We start from the raw sequence: 23,707 nt of genomic DNA, 5'->3' as shown, positions 1-23,707 counted from the left end.
GAATCGCATTTACTTACTCACTCGGGCTGCTACACTGTTGATAGGGTTTTTAAATCATGCAACTATTCGGCCTCTGAGGCCGCACTAGGAAGTATCTTTTCATAATGAAGACGTTTCTTAGGCGTAGACACACTTACCTAAAGAATTATTTGAATAACTGCTAATCTACGTTGCTACAATTCCCAACTCAAAAAAACTCAATCAACTGAAAATTTTGCCCCCGAGGGCTGAAGCCCATCTTTATGAACGACCATATTATGCATTCTTCCCCAAATTAACTTAACTTTAATGTTTTTGTTTCAGAGAGAACAGACAGTTCAGATATGAGGAGAAGGAGAATGATGGTACGATTAAAGGACACTATGGATACTATGATCAGCATGGAAAATTGCACGTTGTCAATTATGCAGCACATCCTGAGCATGGCTTTCAGGCAGAACCTGCAACTTGACAAATGACAATGCAACCATTCAATTTTTGAGACCATCAAACTAGAAACCTGCATTTTTAATTTAAGTTATAGATAAATAATTATCTTCATGGCTGTGACAACAAAACATTTTGTATTTATTTGATAAATTTGTAAAAAAAGAGGACGATGTGTTTTTATTTGACATTAAATATTCGTTGGTGCATGTCGATGGCCGAAAGTGAAAACAACGTATCTCCATTGAGATGTTTCAAGATTTCGGCTCCTATTTTGTTTTTTCGAAAAGAAAAAAAGCCGATTTTATAGGTTGAAATTTACCTGTACATAATATTTGGCAGATAGAGCAGTATAAAATCAAGGAAGTTTTCAAGAAATTACGTTGACCAGTTTTCCAAAGAAAAAATCAAGTATGACAGGAAGTTTGCAATTTCGCAAACAAAGATACGTGGTTTTGCATTTTAACCATCAATATACATGTATTTTGACATTCACAATCAGTCTGAAAAGAACTAAAAAGGTTTCTGTAAAGGGCAGGGGAAGCAAATACCTATGTACATTTTCTACGTCAGTGAAGTGACAAAAGTCACCTGTTCAAAAAGAAGGAAAAAAAACCTTTGTCCGTCCTTACTTTTAAAAATTATTCTAAAGTAGTAATTAGCAGATAACCCCTGTTATGCTTCGTTCGCACTGAGTTCAAATTGAGTCTAACTGACAGAGAATAGTCTTTGAGGAATGAAATTTAAGTACTAGTTATGCTATCATCAGGGCCGGATATTCCTACTTGCCGCCCATGGGCCGCCTGTATTTTGCCGCCCCCCTCTCATTCGTTTTGAAACATCAATAAAAACCATCAAGTGAACGTGCCAGCGGGGGAGGGGTGCATGAGACGCGTTTACTCGTGTTGAACACATTTTTTGGGAAAGCCCTGTCAACACTACTGGCAAAAGGTCACGGAACTTTGCGCGAAAGTCAAGTTTCGTAAACCTATCTCTAATGGACAAGGCCTTCCATTCTTAAGAAATGAACGAAAAAATTATGAAAGAACAAACACAAAATTTGGTTTAATGATTTTAACTTCCGCCGCCGCGCCGACCGCACCGTGTTTGGCGCAATGCGTGAAGTATTCGCGCAGTCTTGTAGGCGCTATGCGTTTCACGCTGACCGCACTGTGTTTGGCGCAATGCGTGAATTATTCGTGCAGTCTTATAGGCGCTAATATGTTGTAAGGCGGCAATCGGCATGGAACCATGCCGATTGCCGCGCCGAGGGCTTCTCCTTTTCATCTCAAGTCCTCGTCATCATTTCTCCCTTAAGGCGCGCCGTTCCAGGCCAAATTGTGTGTTTGGTTTCTCTCTTAACTCGATTAATTAAAGGTGCTGTCTCTTGTATCACTGAAAGACGACAAAATTAGAAATTACCATACTCTCAGGAGATGAGAGATTTTGTAGCCTTTTCTTGTTTGTAATTTTTTTTTTCTAAATCCTATTTTTTTTTATACATTCATTTAAAAAAATTGCAAAATTTGCCGCCCCCTAGATTTGCCGCCATGGACCGTGGCCCATGTGCCTACCCCTTTAATCTGGCCTGGCTATCATACCTCATCACCACTTTAAATAAAATATTATGTTATGATGAAATGATAGCCTCATCACACGATTTTTCTGCTTTGGATAACATAAATTGAATCAGAGTGATATTGGTTGGCATTCCTATTAGTGTGATGAGCCTTGAAGATACCCTGTAAATACTACTACGAAATGGCCACAAATTCATGAGTGCCAACACTGACATTACTTAATATACCAAAATTCGGATTTTTAGAGCACCCCCTCTCAACCTTGGAGTATTTTAAAGACCTACGTCTTTATTCTAAAAACATAAAAACAATAAAATTTTATTTTGGAAATTTTAGTTTGGCGGAACGCACTCCTCAAACCTTTTTCTGACCCCCACCCCCAGAACGTTTCATATTTTTTGAGGGCCCCAAAGTGTTTCACGCAACACTTGAAAAACGTAACAAAAATGCACTCACAGATTTATTGTGGCATTGCTTCTGAGCTACAAATCAAAGTCCTTAGGAGACTTCATCAACAAAGGGCGTTTTGAAATGAAGTAGTGTTCCATGAAGAACTATAATCAACTGTTGGTTCTTTTGAAATCTCCTTGCAGATGGTGATAGATCATTTCTGCTTAGTCAGGTTCCATTCAGTTAGCGAAAAAAGGGAAGCTTTCCATTTCTTTCGTTTCATCTATTATAATAGCTATTTCACATACAAACTTTCGTCAGGGATCCAATTGTCAGCAATGATTGTACAAGGATTTAAACATCATTAGAAAATTTATTCTGAGCTAGAATTTAAAGAAATGAAGCCAGGACAATATATGAAATTTTGAATTTGACATGATAAATTCACAAACACAGGGTGAGTATAAACAAAATGCATGAGATACTTTTTGAAACATAAATGGAGAAGAAAAATACTACTTTGACTACTATTTCATTTCAGGTATTAAAATGAAAATAATAAAACAAAGATTTTGAAAAAAAAAGGGGGGGGGGGAGGAATAAACCAAAGAATGCAGGATTAGCGAGCAATTGAAATGGTACGAAGCCTTAGATATGAAAGCTTGTTACAGATGTTTTTAAGGTGGAACATAAACCTGCCACTTCTTTAGAACTCAACAATTAAATTAAAAAAATAAAGGTAAAAAAGAGATACTTAATAAGAAAAACGCAGGTGCTCGAATCACTGAAACAATGATGAGAGAATTCTATACATTAGTAACTGAAATGTTCAGTTGAGTCAAACTCTTGATTGGTTAAGGTTTTGAAGGGCCCACTGTTTGAAGATAACAGATGCAAGATATACAGCCTGATATAAAACAAGCCATCAGGTATGGACGATTTTTTTTCTTAATTTGTCGCTTTATTACACTTGAAATTTTCACCACATATTCCTCTATTCATCCTTCCTTCCTTTCTAAAAATCAAATTCCTCAAAATAAAAAGGAAAAGGCAGGCTCGGGAAACTATCAGATTTGGTGAGCCACGAGGAGTGGGCAACTTAAGAAAAAATACAAAATTAAATAAACAATTAACAAATGAAATGAAATTAAATAAAAAAAAGGGAATCACAAGTCTTATCTATCGTCAATGGCGTCAAAATTCCTCTTGTTCCTGTTGATGGATTCTGATTGACTATAATTGCTCTGCATCTGTTGGGCTTTGTAGATAGGCTCATACTCGATCAACTGAGCGATGAAACCCTCATTTGGGTTGATACAAAATCGTTTCCCTTGTACAAATGAGAAAGCTTGCCTGCAAAGAGAAAAAATTTGACAATTTGAAGTTATTGAACCAGTGGAAAACAAAGAGAATGTAAAAGCAGCCCGAAACGGAAACGACAATCGAAAACACAGGAAAAAGCGGAAACAAGGTTAAAATACAAAATATAAAGGCAGGACGTTTCGGTACCTTACGGCACCATTATCAACTGCAATTAACGCCGTTTGCTGGTTTTTATTTTAATTTCTTTTTTATTTTTATTTCTTTTTGCAGTTGATAATGGTGCCGTAAGGTACCGAAACGTCCTGCCTTTATATTTTGTATTTTAGCCTTGTTTCCGCTTTTTCCTGTGTTTCCGATTGTTATTGAACCATTTGGCAATAAGAGATGATCATTGAAATAAATCAATAGCTAATTTTAGCTTCATTATTACACGACTATTTGAGCTCAGGATTGGGTATTAAGTGTGCTGATGCTGAGATTGTGACTCAGAAGAAGAAAAGATTACAATCTGATTAAGGTAAAATTTAAAAGAACAATGAGCTGGTTCCGTTTATTTCTTGCAATTTTGAAAAGAAAATACTTCACTTGCTTTGAGGAGCTTTTCCAGGTTATTTATTAACGATATTGATGCACAAAAATTAAGTTCAAAGTTGCACATTTTGAGCCTTTATCTAAAAGCAAATCAACGAGAAAGCTAAGACGGCATCCGAAAGTATACTCCCTCCTGCATGTACACTTTATGTCTGATAGAGGTGTTGTCAGCTAAGTTAACGGTTGTTTACTTGTGGTTTGCAGGCATTTTCGCGTCACTACTATCCACATGAAAACATCTGGCTCTCTCAGAAGCAAGAGCACAGGCTTAGATAAGTTTTTTAATACTTTCAACCCTTGTAACACTTTAATTTTTAGCCACACAGAAATCACAACCACAAAATTGTCGCAAATCATAACTGATAAGTAGTTTTTTTACGATACGACCATGAGACTGATGTTTTCAATGTGGATAGTGGCGAACGCCGCTTTGTTCAGAGGCCCAAATTTGTCGTTGGCGCTTGTAAACCGAAAGTAAACAACCCTCAACTTAGCTGACGACACCTCTATCTAAAAGCAAATCAACGAGAAAGCTAAGACGGCATCCAAAAATATACTCCCTCCTGCATGTACACTTGATGTCTGATACCTGAAAAATGAAAAATAGTAGATAGTCTGTACTTCATTTTGAAAATACTTACGAAAAAGTCAAACCGTACTGGCCCATGATGTAGCCTAGGACAAGAGCTGCACTGCGTGATATGCCTGCATTGCCGTGCACCAGAACTTTGCCGCCTAATTCTAAAGCATTATTTATGAAGTCTCTCACAGTTGAAAAATGTTGGATGATGCTCTCCGTGGGGCTATCGGCAATACTTAAAACTAGGTACCTGGTCAAGGCAGAAAAAAAAGAAAATTGAGATTGATATGTGGATTAAAGAATAATGTTAGGTCACTTTCAAAAAGCGTTGGAAGGATAGGGTTGAGAAATGCAGAAACATTTTCAGAATTTAAAATATTTTCTCTAAAAATGGGTCATTGGTGGAAGAATTGTACAGAGTGAAAATTAGAGAGTAAATTGCTCAACTGAAGCTTGTTCGAAAAATGCTCATGATTCAGTGATGCTATTGCTTGGCAGTCCAGGTAGCACAATGAAATGAGTGAGAAACTTGATATTTTTGGTTCCTTTTTCAGTACATTAGCCTTCTAAAGGAGGCTTGGTGAGAGTCAGTGAACCACCCCACCCTCACTTTCTAGATGGGCATGGAGTTACAAATGATTTGGAGACCGAATCAACAATTTGTACAATTCCTCTTTTAAGTATTTGAGTTTGGAAGAGTGACAATCCTCTTCCTATAATTGGAGTGAATTTATTTCCCAAAAATCGATGAATTTCATTTGGTGGCTCTTGCAATTATTTAATTTTTATTTACTTAGGTATTGATAGTAAGAAAAAGCACCAGCTTTACATTTTTTCTAGGATACATAGAGACCTGGCACTTGCAGCAAACCTGCTGAGTCTCTGGAAAATTGAATTCTGTGGCAAACTAGTGACACCTGGGTGCAGATCTTTGGTGATTTCTTTAAGTAAAACCTAAAACACTAAAGGACTGTAGGTATAGAATTAAAAAGTGCCTTACTTACCTAAAGTATTGAGGAAAATGTGGACGAATAACTTTGGCTTCGATATTCTGTCGCACGCAAACAATGTGGGTAATTCCATGTTTCTGGAGAACTTCTAATCTTGAGCTGATCGCAGAAGAATAGGGCCCCAGATAAACCCCAGGAACAATTTCTTGCATCTCCCGCCTCATGATGTAGGTCCACTCAAGGTTTCCAGCATTCATGTTTGGAAGATTTGGAAATCCATTACTGCTGCTGTCTGTTTCCATTTGCTGAAAATGTAAAGACATCCATCAAATATTGTTTCTGTCTTTGATATTGGTGGTTATTGTGAGCTATAATGTCAATGGGTGGATTCCTCGCCATTTTCAATAAAATCTGGTGACAACACTGATACAGCCCTTTTTCAGAGTACCGATGAGAATAAATCGATATAAATCCTTCTCACTATAGCATTAATGATGTAGAATAGTATGAAATGGAATTATAATGATAAGATGTAGCTTGCACAATATAAGTTTGCTAATGCTTCCTTCTTGTGTACTGCTGCGCTCCCTATCATTAACACACGATTGAGAGGGAGCAATGATAGTACCATGTGCGGCCACTTCAATTGGACATGTGACAGTCGAAATGGAATTCCTGCATACTTATCTCACAAAAGGTAGGTATGCTTAGTTGCTTGTTGAGTTCGACAAGATGACCGCTGAACATGTCTAACCACACATGATGGCAAAAATTATGATAAGTTACACTCATGTTGAGATCCACTACAAATGTTAGATTTAATATCCTCTCTAACACCGTAAGGACAGCTTATCACTTTGATTCTGGGTAAGTGATCAACTGTTAAATTAGATGAATACAAGATCGAAACTAAGTTGAACAAAGCACTAACATGGAACATCTTAAAAGCGAAATGTAGTACGTAGAAGATTTCACCGACAAATTTGAGACCAGCATTATGTGTTGATGCACTATATTTAGGCGTAGATCTGATGAACAGGATTCTCAGGGAGATTTGGATACATTAATGATAATTCAGGAAGGACAAAGAGGCCCCAAAAATTTGTCGGGCTGAGCGAGGAAAAGCAAGGCATTATCGCTAATGTTCTGGGGGGAAATTTGAAAGTATGATGTTCCATCATGTTGAGTGAGATTTAAATTTTGAAAAAAAGTTATTGAAGTACCTGGAGACTTACCCACATTCCATAATCATTCATGGCTGAAACTGAAACCATTACTTCACTCGGATAGATTCAGTCTGTGAGGAGAGGATTCACAATATGAATTTAAGTATCGCATGAAGTTAGTACCTGAGTCTATTCTAAAGTTCACAAAGACACATGATACTCAAAATATTATAAAATTACAAAATTTTAAAAACAAAAACCCTAAATGGAGACCGCGCTGAATCTATCAGACCTCTATCAGACCAGCCCATGAACAATGTGCCAGGGCATGCCTCCCACCAGGCAAGTCTCTGGGCCCGAACGACTAGTACATTCAACCACCGCTGCAGCGCTGCGCATCCGCATGCGCCAAGCGCAACTTTAAAGTCCGATATATAAAAAACCAAACCACGGATCTCGATGAAACTTATGGAATACACTAATCATTACCTTAAGTATCCAGAAAAACCATCCCTTCGAGTATGCATTCATCCCTTCAACCCCTAAGGCAACATTCCGCTCTCATAAGACCAGCTAGGATTTTTTACTCTTCCCAGCCGCAGCTCAAATATAAAGTACAATATAACAAAAACAAAACCACGGATTTCGATGAAACTTATGGAATACACTAATCATATCCTTAAGTATCCAGAAAAACCATCCCTTCGAGTGTGCACTCATCCCTTCAACCCCAAAGTTGCTACCGCGCGCATCAGATCGGCTCCGAATATTTAATCTTACCTCGCGCCAAGCGCATCTTTCAGGTCCAATATAAAAGAAAAAAAACCACGGATTTCGATGATACTTTTGGAAAACACAGATAATAACTCGAAATTTGAAGAAAAAAATTCGCTGAGACCCCCCCACCACCCCTTCGACCCCTAAGATGCTACCGCGCCCGTATCAGACGGGCTCGGATTTTTCAATTTACCGCGCGTAAGTGCAACTTTAAGGTCCAATATAAAAGAAAAAAAACCACGGATTTCGATGATACTTTTGGAAAACACAGATAATAACTCGAAATTTGAAGAAAAAAATTCGCTGAGACCCCCCCACTACCCCTTCGACCCCTAAGATGCTACCGCGCCCGTATCAGACGGGCTCGGATTTTTCAATTTACCGCGCGTAAGTGCAACTTTAAAGTCCAATATAAAAGAAAAAAAACCACGGATTTCGATGATACTTTTGGAAAACACAGATAATAACTCGAAATTTGAAGAAAAAAATTCGCTGAGACCCCCCCACCACCCCTTCGACCCCTAAGATGCTACCGCGCCCGTAACAGACGGGCTCGGATTTTTCAATTTACCGCGCGTAAGTGCAACTTTAAGGTCCAATATAAAAGAAAAAAAACCACGGATTTCGATGATACTTTTGGAAAACACAGATATTAACTCGAAATTTGAAGAAAAAAATTCGCTGAGATCCCCCCACCACCCCTTCAACCCCTAAGGTGCTACCGCGCCGCATCAGATCGGTTCCGAATATTTAATCTTACCTCGCGCCAAGCGCATCTTTCAGGTCCAATATAAAAGAAAAAAAACCACGGATTTCGATGATACTTTTGGAAAACACAGATAATATCTCTGATTTTTAAAAAAAAAATTCGCTGAGACCCCCCCACTACCCCTTCGACCCCTAAGATGCTACCGCGCCCGTATCAGACGGGCTCGGATTTTTCAATTTACCGCGCGTAAGTGCAACTTTAAAGTCCAATATAAAAGAAAAAAAACCACGGATTTCGATGATACTTTTGGAAAACACAGATAATAACTCGAAATTTGAAGAAAAAAATTCGCTGAGACCCCCCCACCACCCCTTCGACCCCTAAGATGCTACCGCGCCCGTATCAGACGGGCTCGGATTTTTCAATTTACCGCGCGTAAGTGCAACTTTAAGGTCCAATATAAAAGAAAAAAAACCACGGATTTCGATGATACTTTTGGAAAACACAGATAATAACTCGAATTTGAAGAAAAAAATTCGCTGAGACCCCCCCACCACCCCTTCGACCCCTAAGATGCTACCGCGCCCGTATCAGACGGGCTCGGATTTTTCAATTTACCGCGCGTAAGTGCAACTTTAAAGTCCAATATAAAAGAAAAAAAACCACGGATTTCGATGATACTTTTGGAAAACACAGATAATAACTCGAAATTTGAAGAAAAAAATTCGCTGAGACCCCCCCACCACCCCTTCGACCCCTAAGATGCTACCGCGCCCGTAACAGACGGGCTCGGATTTTTCAATTTACCGCGCGTAAGTGCAACTTTAAGGTCCAATATAAAAGAAAAAAAACCACGGATTTCGATGATACTTTTGGAAAACACAGATAATAACTCGAAATTTGAAGAAAAAAATTCGCTGAGATCCCCCCACCACCCCTTCAACCCCTAAGGTGCTACCGCGCGCATCAGATCGGTTCCGAATATTTAATCTTACCTCGCGCCAAGCGCATCTTTCAGGTCCAATATAAAAGAAAAAAAACCACGGATTTCGATGATACTTTTGGAAAACACAGATAATATCTCTGATTTTTAAAAAAAAAATTCGCTGAGACCCCCCCACTACCCCTTCGACCCCTAAGATGCTACCGCGCCCGTATCAGACGGGCTCGGATTTTTCAATTTACCGCGCGTAAGTGCAACTTTAAAGTCCAATATAAAAGAAAAAAAACCACGGATTTCGATGATACTTTTGGAAAACACAGATAATAACTCGAAATTTGAAGAAAAAAATTCGCTGAGACCCCCCCACCACCCCTTCGACCCCTAAGATGCTACCGCGCCCGTATCAGACGGGCTCGGATTTTTCAATTTACCGCGCGTAAGTGCAACTTTAAGGTCCAATATAAAAGAAAAAAAACCACGGATTTCGATGATACTTTTGGAAAACACAGATAATAACTCGAAATTTGAAGAAAAAAATTCGCTGAGATCCCCCCACCACCCCTTCGACCCCTAAGATGCTACCGCGCCCGTATCAGACGGGCTCGGATTTTTCAATTTACCGCGCGTAAGTGCAACTTTAAGGTCCAATATAAAAGAAAAAAAACCACGGATTTCGATGATACTTTTGGAAAACACAGATAATATCTCTGATTTTTAAAAAAAAAATTCGCTGAGACCCCCCCACTACCCCTTCGACCCCTAAGATGCTACCGCGCCCGTATCAGACGGGCTCGGATTTTTCAATTTACCGCGCGTAAGTGCAACTTTAAAGTCCAATATAAAAGAAAAAAAACCACGGATTTCGATGATACTTTTGGAAAACACAGATAATAACTCGAAATTTGAAGAAAAAAATTCGCTGAGACCCCCCCACCACCCCTTCGACCCCTAAGATGCTACCGCGCCCGTATCAGACGGGCTCGGATTTTTCAATTTACCGCGCGTAAGTGCAACTTTAAGGTCCAATATAAAAGAAAAAAAACCACGGATTTCGATGATACTTTTGGAAAACACAGATAATAACTCGAAATTTGAAGAAAAAAATTCGCTGAGACCCCCCCACCACCCCTTCGACCCCTAAGATGCTACCGCGCCCGTATCAGACGGGCTCGGATTTTTCAATTTACCGCGCGTAAGTGCAACTTTAAAGTCCAATATAAAAGAAAAAAAACCACGGATTTCGATGATACTTTTGGAAAACACAGATAATAACTCGAAATTTGAAGAAAAAAATTCGCTGAGATCCCCCCACCACCCCTTCAACCCCTAAGGTGCTACCGCGCGCATCAGATCGGTTCCGAATATTTAATCTTACCTCGCGCCAAGCGCATCTTTCAGGTCCAATATAAAAGAAAAAAAAACCACGGATTTCGATGATACTTTTGGAAAACACAGATAATATCTCTGATTTTGAAGAAAAAAATTCGCTGAGACCCCCCCACCACCCCTTCGACCCCTAAGATGCTACCGCGCCCGTATCAGACGGGCTCGGATTTTTCAATTTACCGCGCGTAAGTGCAACTTTAAGGTCCAATATAAAAGAAAAAAACCACGGATTTCGATGATACTTTTGGAAAACACAGATAATAACTCGAAATTTGAAGAAAAAAATTCGCTGAGACCCCCCACCACCCCTTCGACCCCTAAGATGCTACCGCGCCCGTATCAGACGGGCTCGGATTTTTCAATCTTACCGCGCGTAAGTGCAACTTTAAGGTCCGATATAAAAGAAAAAAAACCACGGATTTCGATGAAACTTTCGGAAAACACAGATAATAACTCGAAATTTGAAGAAAAAAATTCGCTGAGATCCCCCCGCCACCTCTTCAACCCCTAAGATGCTACCGCGCGCATCATATCGGCTCCGAATATTTAAGCTTACCTCGCGCCAAGCGCAACTTTAAGGTCCAATATAAAAGAAAAAAAACCACGGATTTCGATGAAACTTTCGGAAAACACAGATAATAACTCGAAATTTGAAGAAAAAAATTCGCTGAGATCCCCCCACCACCCCTTCAACCACTAAGATGCTACGGCGCGCATCATGTCGGCTCCGAATATTTAATCTTACCTCGCGCCAAGCGCAACATTAAGGTCCAATATAAGAGAAAAAAAAACACGGACTTCGATGATACTTTTGGAGAACACAGATAATATCTCTAATTTTTAAAAAAAAAATTCGCTGAGATCCCCCCACCACCCCTTCGACCCCTAAGATGCTACGCGCCATGTAGGATCGCATGGCTCAAGGTTATGTGTTGCCAAACGTCTTTTTAATTTAAGTTTAAAACCTAACCTAACCTAACCTAACCTTACCTAACCTAACCTAAACCCAACCTAACCTAAACTAACCTAACCTAACCTAACCTAACCTAACGTAACCTACTATTAAGCTAAAATTAAATCTACATTTGGCAGCCGTGTCTTGACCTTGTTTAGGCTCTGTAGCAGCGCGCGCGAGAGATTTTCGCCCGCGCGAGGTATTGTCGTGACCTTGGAGATTTCTTCGCGCGCGGTGAGATTACTTCGCGCGCGGGGAGATTTTTTCGCGCGCGCGAAGATTTTTTGCGCGCGCCGACTCTACTGCTCACGCGACGACTCTGCTGCTCACGCGCCGACTTTTTTCGTGAACGCGCGCGAGGTTTCGTGAACGCGCGCGAGGTTTACGGAAATAATTCCATAGTACAATATAAAAGGCGGCGGCGTTGCTCGCGATTTGCTGCCGTCAATCCTCGATTGCTATATTGCCGTGCTGAGGAAAAACCTCGTATGAGTCTTCAGACGTTGCCAAATTTTGTCCCGTAAAAAACGAATTTACTGGAAAAATTCTGCATAATTTGCCTCAAATTTTTCAGACCATTTTATTTACAACATAATCTAAAAAATGTGAACATTTCAACAAAAAACAACATGTAACTTTCTGCAAAAATTAACATTTTATCGCAGTAAAATCAGAGGCGGATATAGCAATTTGGCAACATTGTTTTTCTCCTTTTAAACCTATGGAAATGTATCGATTTTTGGAGGGGCCAGGCCAGGTGCTCCGGCATAGGTTTAATAGGAGGAAACCCGGTGTTGCAAAATCGCTAGATCCGCCAATGAGTAAAATATGACAACTCTCGAATGTTCATACCGCCTTATTCCTTGGTAACGTAGTATGGACGACTGTATCGCGGTAGCACTGAAATTCCGTATTTTAAAAATCAAGAACAATAACCGTTACATTAAGCAGGTAACGATTTGTACCTAATTACTCAGGGTGTCTGCGTGCACTCTGCGGCCTTTGCGGAACTACTCTGAAAGCTAATTCCTTAATGACACCCCCCCTCCCCCCGAAAAAAATTACTTCACTTGGGGGGGGGGGGGGTATTTCTATCATCAAAATAAAAAATTATAAAAGTATGTAGTAAAAACTTGTGGAACATTGGCACATCCTTGTTGAGTACCAATAAAATCACACTAAAAACACAATAAAAACGGTAGGAGGCCTTTTCGCCCGAGTTTGATTTAAATCTGCAAAGGATAAATGCTAAATTGTCTCTAAACCTCGAAACATCAGTCTCAGACTTGTACTCGTTATTTTTCCTTTGCACCTCTTCGATGAGTTAGTAGCTCGGGCCCCATGGCAACGCCGAAATCCTTGCAGTCCGACTCAGCTGTTCTTCCGCCGGGCCATCCTCCACCGAGAAAATTTTACTCTAAGACGTTACGAAAACGCATCATTCTCATTCGACTCGCTCTATTCGACTCGTGACTCGTGAGTTTAACCAGTGGCGTGGTGTGACTATATCCGGTGGGCGTTCGGTAGGAGTGTTAACTTTAGGGGGGGGGGGGTCAGAAAGGTTCACTCCCCTCCCTTAGAGGGGGGTTTGGGGGGCCTCCCCCGGAAACTTTTTAAAAAATGAAGCCGCAAGAACACGATTTTAACCTTTTCTGGTGAAAATTGTGCCGGTAAATTGTCATTGAAATTTTGTTCTTTTTACCGATCGTTTTCCTGTAATTTATTTTGTTAAATGATAACGTATTTTCGCAACACGCACCTGCAGAGAGAGGTGGGAGAGGGAGACTGGGAAACTGGGAGATGCGGCCCGCAGGCGCAGGGGGGGAAGCGGAGGGCGAATCGCGGCATAGAGGAAATTCGGTGGTTCGCAAACCCCTGCGGACCACTGCTATAGGAAACAGCTGGACTGATGAGCGGCTTTCCTCTCTCGTTGTTTTCCCCTCCCTTTTCTCTCTGCTGTGTTCTCTACGCGAGCGCGGTCCGCACTCGTCTCCGAACCCAATGCTCACGCTCCGCTCTGCGCCGCGCGCCGGTGCCTCTCCTCTCTCGTGTACCCTTTGCCCCTTCATCATTGCACCCAGGTTCTCTCTCCTGACCGTACGCAGATCATCTAGGTTCGGTAGCCGGTGCGGACCACGCGTCACAGGATTTTCTCTCTCCGCCGCGCCACATGCCGCTGTCGGAAGCCAAGCACCCGATACTTATTTGCGATCTACTATTCTGTATTCTGTATTGCTTCCCACATTCTTAGCCATAATTTATTAATTGTTTCAAAATATTTTAGGGTGTTCGGCGAACACTGCGAACCTATGGACGCCACGCCACTGGTGAGTTTAATACAGTATACAGTGCTGTGCTAATTGTGAGAGCTGCGACTTCATTTTACGTTAGTTCTTACGAAAACACATTATGTTGAAATTTAAAATAGCTTGTTTAATGCTCATATGGACAGCGTTTTGGGTAGATTTCGAAGAAATATCTACCTATTGCAGACGGGACGACCTCGTAATTTTCGGGAAATTTCGCTCAAAGAGCATCGATCCTCAAGCCCTGAGTTGACAAATGGACTGCGTTAAACAGAGAGGAACCAAGCCACATCAGCTATTGCCAAATTTAATTGGGCAATTTTATTTTTTACGTGAAAACTGTTCTGCGAATTTCCGTGCAAATTGCAGTGAGAATTCTCCATAGTTTGAAGCAAATACCTTGAAAATCTCAAAGGAATTCGCACAAACATTCTCTCGTAAAAAATTATATTGCCCAGTTAAATTTGGCAATACCTGATGTGGCTTGGTTCCTTTCTGTTAAACTCGGTCCAAATGTAGGTCATAAAAAAGTACGATATATATTTATAATAATATATTTATAATAACTGGGATATAATGAACCCTGAGAAAGTTTCAGGGAGATCTGACGAGGCATTTTTTTTTTATTCGCGATCATTGCATAGGTCCCGTGAAACGGCTCAATAATCGTTCTGATGGCGGCAAGAACGGGATTTCAGGGTCGAAGGAACCGATTCTTCTCTTTGTGACTGCAATTTTCTTATTCGAGGGAACGGTCTTAAGTCCCTGAAAAAGTTTCAGGGAGATCTGACGAGGCATCTTTTTTTTATTCGCGATTTTAGTAACGATGCCACGAATAAACGGCCGAAAAATCGTTCTGATGGCGCCAAGAACGGGATTTCAGGGCCGAAGGAACCGATTCTTCACTTTATGACTGCAATTTTCTTATTCGAGGGAACGGTCTTAAGTCCTTGAAAAAGTTTCAGGGAGATCTGACGAGGCATCTTTTTTTTATTCGCGATTTTAGTAACGATGCCACGAATAAACGGCCGAAAAATCGTTCTGATGGTACCAAAATCGGGATTTCAGGGTCGAAGGAACCGATTCTTCTCTTTGTGACTGCAATTTTCTTATTCGAGGGAACGGTCTTAAGTCCCTGAAAAAGTTTCTGGGAGATCTGACGAGGCATTTTTTTTTATTCGCGATCATTGCATAGGTCCCGTGAAACGGCTCAATGAGACCGTTTGGTATTTTTCATCATTATGGTTCTGCATCTTCTATCAATTCATGTCATTCAGAGTGGTTGCCAAAAAATCAGTTAATGCTCTTTGAAGATCGGCACAAATCTGCCAGCTTGGTTCTTGTCCTTCTCCACAATCTTCTATACTAATAAAGCAGACTTCACGTTGATTGACTCACTCACTGACTGACTCACTCACTCACGTATCAGCGGATCTCGTGAACGGGAGGCCGTGTGACCCTGAGATTCCGCACTGGGATCCCTCTCTACCCCGAGGCGCCGGATAAGGGAGGATTTCGCGATCCGCCCGCCGGTTCGCGGGATATCGCGGTCCGCGTGGGTCGATTTTCCCGTAAGGACAACGGGTGCGAGAGAGAGTGCGAGCGAGATGGAGCGATTTCCGCGTTTCGCGCTGAAAGACAGCTGATAAATTTTACGTGTGTTCTTCTGGTACGCGCAACGGGTGCGAGGAAGATGGAAGGGGTTAAGCGTCCAACGAGTGCGAGGAAGATGGAACGAGTTCGGCGTCGCGCTGTTGGAAACGCCGCGCCATGATTGTTGCGAGCTCCGACTCGTGCATCCGTTGCCGGGCTACTCTCTCAGGGATGTGAAAATCTGGAAAATCTGTCTATGCATCGGCATAGAATAAAGAGACTGACGTAGTCTCTTCATTCTACGGCATTGGTTCGCGATTTTCGCGATTGGTTCGCGCATTGGTTCGAGTTTCCTTCCGTTTTTTTTTTTTGCGAGATTAGTGAAAAATGTGCTCCGCGGAACCTTTCGTTTCGTTTTTTTTTTTTTTTTTTTTTTTTTTTGAAAAAATTTACCTGCTCAAGTTCGAAAGTAAAAAAATTGTTGTGATTTAGTCTTCACGTCGCCTGGGGTTACTTTTTGTTACTTTTATCTTGTTTTGAAATGATTAAGGCAAATTCTCGGGAAATTTTGAGAGAAGCTGTTGCTTGGCTTCATTAATAAAATAAATAAATAAAAATGGAACATAAAGACGGTGTGCAACGCTTCAATCGGGAGAAGCGGGGGTTTCGCGCGCATTTCATCAATATTTGACTCCGATCGTGGAACCGAAACACATGAGTCTTACTTGCAAAATTTTAAATCATCGCTAATGCTCTTTTTTTTTTTTTTTTTTTTTTTTAAATTTCAAAACATTAAATCTTATATAGGGAAACCGATGGTTACATCCCATAGTTCTCGTGAAATTTAGATTGGATTCTTCCAATTCGTCACTTTTAACAAGCAGAATTGAAGCGAGCAACTATTTGAACTCCGGAGTGGGTATGTGGTATCATACAAAATTGAAGGAAAATCATACGTTTTCGCCCATCTCAAGTAACAGATGTTTATGAGTTTTATGCGCACATTTACGTAGTCTTAATTGAGTCAGAAATTCGCGTGTATGCCACGATATTGATGTGAATAACGCGCAATTGTAATGATCTTAAAAATTCGCTAGGAACACGACGTATTTGCCGTGATACCGTGGTGATTATCGTGTAATTTCTAATTTGTTTTACAAAATCCCTGGAAAAATCAAGTTTTCTCCGCGATGTAGATGACAAACCCGCCATTGCTGTGAATTAAACGAAACCGCTGGCTAAATCCCGTAATTTTCGCGGCTGAAACTCACCAGCTAACTTCAATTGAACATTGAACTGACAAAAGTAACAAATCTTCATGAAAATAACCAACTTTTGATTGGGTATTTTTTATTATTATAATTATCATGTGAGCTTATTGCAGAACGGACCAAAATAGCAGCATACTACTAATCTCTACTTTTTAATCAAACCAGTGCGTCTCGCCAATTTTGAAATAGTAGATAATAATTCAGAAACACAATTAGTAACTGATCACTAATCACAGTGATTGCTGATGGTGGGGTTTTCCTGTGCGTAGCACGGGTTTCCTGCTAGTCAATGATATAAATAAACTGAAAACAGCAAATGTGACTCTCAAGAGAGGATTTGTCAGGCGGTAAATTTTCTATCACATGCTATAAATGCACGCAGGTAAGCATGTACTCAAAATGTTGAACAACTTGCAAGCCTGCCATGCCACTTGTATAATGGTGTAGTTTTTCAGAATCTTGAACACCGCCAGCGCATTCTCTGCCTCGACTACATAGGATCTTATTCCTCCTTTTACAACCTGCTGGTTCTGATCAAGGGGCGCATCCTCACTTACCTATTTGATCAGGGGGCGTGTCCTCCCTTGCCTATCTCAGCACTCTAGGTTTGGACATACTTATTCTTAGGCAATCTGTCCTGTTGTAGAAACTTAGGAGCTGAAGGGGTGGTGGGGGGATCTCTGCGAAATTCTTTCTTCAAATTTCGAGTTATTATCTGTGTTTTCCAAAAGTTTCATCGAAATCCGTGGTTTTTTTTCTTTTATATTGGACCTTAAAGTTGCGCTAGGCGCGAGGTAAGATTAAATATTCGGAGCCGATATGATGCGCGCGGTAGCATCTTAGGGGTCGAAGGGGTGGTGGGGGGATCTCAGCGAATTTTTTTTTTAAAAATTAGAGATATTATCTGTGTTTTCCAAAAGTATCATCGAAATCCGTGGTTTTTTTTCTTTTATATTGGACCTTAAAGTTGCGCTTGGCGTGAGATAAGATTAAATATTCGGAGCCGATATGATGCGCGCGGTAGCATCTTAGGGGTTGAAGGGGTGGTGGGGGGATCTCTGCGATTTTTTTCTTCAAATCTCGAGTTATTATCTATGTTTTCCAAAAGTTTCATCGAAATCCGTGGTTTTTTTTCTTTTATTTTGGACCTTTAAGTTGCGCTTGGCGCGAGGTAAAATTAAATATTCGGAGCCGATCTGATGCGCGCGCGGTAGCATCTTAGGGGTTGAAGGGGTGGTGGGGGGATCTCTGCGAATTTTTTTCTTCAAATCTCGAGTTATTATCTGTGTTTTCCAAAAGTATCATCGAAATCCGTGGTTTTTTTTCTTTTATATTGGACCTTCAAGTTGCACTTACGCGCGGTAAATTGAAAAATCCGAGCCCGTCTGATACGGGCGCGGTAGCATCTTAGGTGTTTAAGGGGTGGTGGGGGGATCTCTGCGAATTTTTTTCTTCAAATTTCGAGTTAATATCTGTGTTTTCCAAAAGTATCATCGAAATCCGTGTTTTTTTTTCTTTTATATTGGACCTTAAAGTTGCGCTCGGCGCGAGGTAAGATTAAATATTCGGAGCCGATATGATGCGCGCGGTAGCATCTTAGGGGTTGAAGGGGTGGTGGGGGGATCTCAGCGAATTTTTTCTTGAAATTTCGAGTTATTATCTGTGTTTTCCAAAAGTATCATCGAAATCCGTGGTTTTTTTTTTTTTTATATTGGACCTTGAAGTTGCACTTACGCGCGGTAAATTGAAAAATCCGAGCCCGTCTGATATGGGCGCGGTAGCATCTTAGGGGTCGAAGGGGTGGTGGCGGATCTCAGCGAATTTTTTTCTTCAAATCTCGAGTTATTATCTATGTTTTCCAAAAGTTTCATCGAAATCCGTGGTTTTTTTTCTTTTATTTTGGACCTTTAAGTTGCGCTTGGCGCGAGGTAAAATTAAATATTCGGAGCCGATCTGATGCGCGCGCGGTAGCATCTTAGGGGTTGAAGGGGTGGTGGGGGGATCTCTGCGAATTTTTTTCTTCAAATCTCGAGTTATTATCAGTGTTTTCCAAAAGTATCATCGAAATCCGTGGTTTTTTTTTCTTTTATATTGGACCTTCAAGTTTAAACCTTCAAGATTAAATATTCGGAGCCGATCTGATGCGCGCGCGGTAGCATCTTAGCGGTTGAAGGGGTGGTGGGGGGATCTCTGCGAATATTTTTCTTCAAATCTAGAGTTATTATCTGTGTTTTCCAAAAGTTTCATCGAAATCCGTGGTCTTTTTTCTTTTATATTGGACCTTGAAGTTGCACTTACGCGCGGTAAATTGAAATATCCGAGCATGTCTGATATGGGCGCGGTAGCATCTTAGGGGTCGAAGGGGTGGTGGGGGGGATCTCAGCGAATTTTTTTTTTAAAAAATTAGAGATATTATCTGTGTTTTCCAAAAGTATCATCGAAATCCTTTTTTTTTTTTCTTTTATATTGGACCTTAAAGTTGCGCTTGGCGCGAGGTATGATTAAATATTCGGAGCCGATCTGATGCCGCGTGGTAGCAATTTAGGGGTAGGAGGGTCAAATGCACAGTCTTAGGGATGGTTTATCTCGATAGTCGAAGACTTGACCTGTTTGTCTTGAAAGGTGCATGAAATTCCTTTGTTTAGTTTCTTCTGCAATGTACCTAAATGAGTGTAGGAGTAAAATGGATGCGCAGCGCTACGGCGGCGATTTTAGGCACTACGGTTGCGAGCCCAGAGACGTGCTGGGTGGTAGGCATGCCCTGGCACATTGTTCATGCGCTGGTCTGATAGAGGTCTGATAGATTCAGCGCGGTTAAATGGAGATAAAAGTCATACTGCATGAAATTTGTAGGTTTGTTATGCATGCACTTTGCTTGGGGTGTTATCAAATGGTTACATTCCACGTTCCTCCATCTGGAACCAGGACAAAGAAATTTTTTCCCCCTCTCTTTTTCTTTTCTATTTTTTGAGCATTTTGATTTGTTAACTTTTGCTTCGGCTGCCAAAAATTCCCTGTTGTAATGGAGTATGTGATGATTTGCCTACAATTCCTTGTCGAAATCCACAGCCATTAGTGCAGTGCAAGCGCGAGTACACCGCGCGTTATCTTCTTTCTCTCTCTTTCTAGTTTTGTGTCCTAATGCCAGTCATTCACAAGCATTCTTTTTTAGGAAATTTAAACATTCCATCTCTCTCTGTTTTTGCCCAAAGAGTCCATTCCATTTTACTAGTTGTTCGAATGTTTGAAGCTGTTGAAGGCTAAAATGATATTCGTAAAAATGGTCGTGAGACTATTTACTTTGAACTTATCTGAAGTGTAGTGACTTTGTGTTGTTTTAAAAATGTGATAGCAAGTTAATTGCCGTTTGTAGCTTTATTTTTCAAGGAATTCGTACAAGTAAGTTGGCGTGGATTTCTGGAATTTATTATTGCCCATCTGTAGTTTTCCACTCACCACTTTCGGCTCTCATGAGACCTAGAGGTTATGCATTATTTATTGTCAATTCACATCAATCCTCCTTGATATTCCAGGCTATTCCACCTTCCCAGTTCTGAATATTCTCTCACCAGTATCTAATATCCAGCAAACTATCAGACTTGTGTACAAGTATTTACATTTAGCTTCCCTTCAACTTTGACTCTTGTACTGGATTGGTAGATGAGCCCTCAGGGAGATCTCATTGCGTCAAAGCTTATGCTACTAGACATTCAGTAATCCATTGTCGATACTTTGTTTATCACTTCTTCAATGAGTATTTTACCTACTCCTGTAATTCACTATTGCTTGTAACTTCTCTCATGCTACTGTGATTATATCTAGTAGAGTGTTCTTTTGACAGCCTATTTAATGGTTGCAACTCATCCAAGTTACTTGGCATGGTCTCATCTAGTGTTTTACCTTTCTTTATTGGTCAGATTGTGAGTATCAGTTGAAATATCGGTGTAAATTGCATTGTGAGATCCCACTGTTTACCCCGAACCATGAGAATTGATATTAATTACCAACGGTGATTGAGTTCTTAATGCCAAGTCAATATGGTGTCATGATGAGTGATGGTGTCTCCGCGAAATTTGTAATTTGCAACTAGTATCACTCTAAATCTAATGTTTTGAGAAGAGCACTCTTGGTAATTATTCATTGGAGTATTTGCACTGGAATTAATACTAACCAAGTATTGGAATCATAAAACATTGGTTACAATCTCAGCAGTAAGTACTGGTAACTGAGAAAGTGTGGATTGGTTTACAAAGGAATGCAAGTTGAAAAGTACAAGGTAACAGAGTTGATTTTTTTAACAAATAGATTTTGAAAAACTAACGAAGATTTATTCGTTCTTGGTACATGCGTTTGTCAAAATCTTCTCCGTCCATTTTCCCTTCATTTTTGGTTATAAAGTGTCGAAGACTGAAACACATCCCAGGCTGACTCCACTAGGTATATGGGCCGTCTCTGCTCGCGAGCATTTTGACCGTTTACTACATTCCTGGAGCACATCCAAAATGAGCCTCCTTTTTTTCTGTTCAAATTTAAAAGACTGCCATAGCCACAAACATTTGAAAGAAGGAGAAGAAAGAAATTGGTTTCAGAATACTTTATTTTAACTCATTTTTTATTTATTTTAAGCAGTCAAGCAGGTGAGATTTGACGAGAAACAGGTAAAACTCTCTCTGAAGAGCCATTATTTTAGGTAGTTAGTCTTGCCGGAATCATCACAGGGGCAGCAAACAGCCAAACCCGGGCCTGAAATTAAGCACACAGTTGTGATTACAATATTTTCTCACTTTATGGGGTAGAAATTCCAGGGAGAATGAAACATTGGGCTTTGCAAGTCACCTCAACCTCTAACATTAAGGGTGAAAGAAGTTCATTGCCACTAAAATATGTCTTAATCTCAGCCCTAAAATTTCCTTCTGCTGCTAAAAGAATACAAGTGAGCATTGAGCCCCTATAAACCTTTTCATGTCATTTTTTAAGTACCAGAAACCCAAAAGAAAAAGAGAAACAATCCTTTTTATGGAAAATTTTCTTTTCCAATCTCCCGGATATTCTCACACCATGTGCGAGTTGGGGCTCTGTTGCTTGAGCATTTTCTCTACCCCAGCGCATAATTACCCACAATCCTATTTTTACATGCCTCTGCCGTAGTTCGTCAGTCATGGTTTTATCAATTTTTTATTTACAGGTTAAACAGATTAAAATGGCGGCAAGCACAGCAGCAGATCACTTCTGTCTGCGATGGAACAACTATCAGATAAACATGGTATCTGAATTGGACTCCTTGAGGAAAGATGAAGACTTGGTAGATGTAACATTATCTTGCGAAGGACAGTTGTTAAAAGCACATAAAGTTATTTTATCTGCTTGTAGTTCATATTTTAGGAATGTTTTCAAGGTACGATTCATGCTTTTTTCCTTTTTAAGAAAAATTTTTATTTTTATTGGATTTCTGTAACCGCTCAGGTCATCAAACCAGGATGAAATAAAATCCTACCTCTCCCTGTTTTGAATTGGCCCTCCCGTCTTGAAAATTCTCAATTTTAGATATCAAATTTGTTCAAGTGTCCAATACGCCCTCCACCTCTCGCTCTTCTCAGTCGTTAACGCAAACTACTTAGTCAAACCAAACCCTTTTTTCAAAATTCTCTGTCGCAGTCTTATCTATTTTTATGTGTGACTGATGGGTCAATAAGTATATCCACAACGTAAAACTGCAAAATTGCACATCTCGGTTTGCAGCCTCGCAAACTTCATGTCATACTTTACTTTCGTGAAAGAAAATTACACAATGTCATTTCTTGAAAACTTTGGCGATTTATTTCTTCTGAGTCAAGAATATTCTTTGACAGTTTCCAGCTATGATGTTGGTCCGGACTCATTTGAAAAAGTAAAGTAGGGGCGAAAATTATGAATCCCTGATTTTGAGAAAATCAGTTTTACTGTAGATATGGACTCATGCCCCCCCAACATTGAAATAAATCAGTTTAAATCCAAGTCAAGTGACATCAGATTGTCTTCAACCCACCTTGAAGGAGTGTGTCCAAAGCTCCCTGAAAAATGTACTTAAATGCTGTTATTGCCAGTATTGTGTTAGCATAGGTAACACTTGTCTAATATTTGGGACAGTAAATATGTACAGTAACTATATGCAGCTCGTGTGGCCACATTACAGTGAAATTTTATAGGGAAGCTCATGAGCTTCATAACATTTCAGTGATCTGCAAAAGGTTTTGATATCAAGGTTGGTGCCAGCAGTAATTTTTTTAGTAAAATATTAATTTTTTTCTCTGTGCGTTTCAAGCGAAAAATACAAGGCATGGAACCTTGTGCTGCATAAAATACAGCCACAGAGCTTAGATTTTTTTAATTTATCATCAGTGATTTTTCTCATTTTTCTCTCACTTCATTTTAAAAAAGTGAAATTCCCCCTTCCCTGGTTGTCTGAAGATTCTTTGTTGTAACAATGACTTTTTCTTTCCAGGAAAATCCCTGTAAGCATCCTGTAGTAATTTTGAAAGATGTAAGTCATGAGGATGTGGAAGCTCTTCTTAGTTTTGTTTACCAAGGTGTTGTGTACATCTCGGAGAAAAAATTAGCGTCATTTTTACACACAGCAGAATTGCTCCAAATTCGAGGGCTAACTGGTGCTGCGTCAACAATGAAGGCTGATATGGTAAGTGCAATCAAATGAAAGTTTTCTCCAACATAGTGAATATGAGCAAAATGGCAATGGAACTACTGCCCAATTCTTTTCTATTCAT

At 40.2% G+C, this 23,707-nt stretch overlaps 3 protein-coding genes across 7 annotated transcripts in view; 2 read left to right on the top strand and 1 right to left on the bottom strand.

Moving 5' to 3' along the window:
• Positions 1–3,009, top strand: part of LOC109039728 (uncharacterized) — a 42,464-nt gene extending 39,455 nt beyond the window's left edge. Inside the window, exon 4 of the mRNA XM_072302152.1 lies at positions 304–3,009. Within this exon, the coding sequence (XP_072158253.1) occupies positions 304–451 (148 nt within the window). The 3' untranslated portion in view covers positions 452–3,009. The remainder of the gene's footprint in view (positions 1–303) is intronic.
• LOC109039731 (serine/threonine/tyrosine-interacting protein) lies at positions 2,750–7,277 on the bottom strand. The gene is made up of 4 exons (XM_019055351.2): positions 7,076–7,277; positions 5,895–6,145; positions 4,952–5,140; positions 2,750–3,749 (listed from the first exon to the last, which is right to left on the bottom strand). Exons 1-4 carry the CDS (start codon positions 7,112–7,114, stop codon positions 3,572–3,574), a joined length of 657 nt encoding a protein of 218 aa, XP_018910896.1. The 5' UTR covers positions 7,115–7,277; the 3' UTR covers positions 2,750–3,571.
• A 12,765-nt stretch (positions 7,278–20,042) lies between these two features.
• The window catches only part of LOC109039730 (uncharacterized), a 44,346-nt gene continuing 40,681 nt past the window's right edge, over positions 20,043–23,707 (top strand). Inside the window, exons 1-3 of one of the 5 annotated variants that reach the window (XM_072302153.1) lie at positions 20,043–20,429; positions 22,132–22,341; positions 23,428–23,619. In XM_072302153.1, the coding sequence (XP_072158254.1) occupies positions 22,147–22,341; positions 23,428–23,619 (387 nt within the window). In that variant the 5' untranslated portion in view covers positions 20,043–20,429; positions 22,132–22,146. The remainder of the gene's footprint in view (positions 20,430–22,131; positions 22,342–23,427; positions 23,620–23,707) is intronic. The other 4 variants (XM_019055348.2, XM_019055347.2, XM_019055350.2 and 1 more) reach the window with 4 other exon arrangements.

The sequence above is a fragment of the Bemisia tabaci genome, chromosome 7, assembly GCF_918797505.1.
Source record: "Bemisia tabaci chromosome 7, PGI_BMITA_v3".
Lineage (NCBI taxonomy): Eukaryota > Metazoa > Arthropoda > Insecta > Hemiptera > Aleyrodidae > Bemisia > Bemisia tabaci.
This window is presented reverse-complemented; position numbering and strand designations above follow the sequence as displayed.

What these genes read in the sequence shown, in the direction of transcription:
- LOC109039731 (XM_019055351.2), bottom strand. Translation starts at nt 7,114, where the DNA reads ATGGTTTCAGTTTCAGCCATGAATGATTATGGAATGTGG. An exon ending in CATTTTCCTCAATACTTTAG is followed by an intron (nt 5,141 to 5,894) that starts GTAAGTAAGGCA and finishes TGCCTTGACCAG; the next exon opens with GTACCTAGTTTTAAGTATTG. An exon ending in CAGTACGGTTTGACTTTTTC is followed by an intron (nt 3,750 to 4,951) that starts GTAAGTATTTTC and finishes TTCTCTTTGCAG; the next exon opens with GCAAGCTTTCTCATTTGTAC.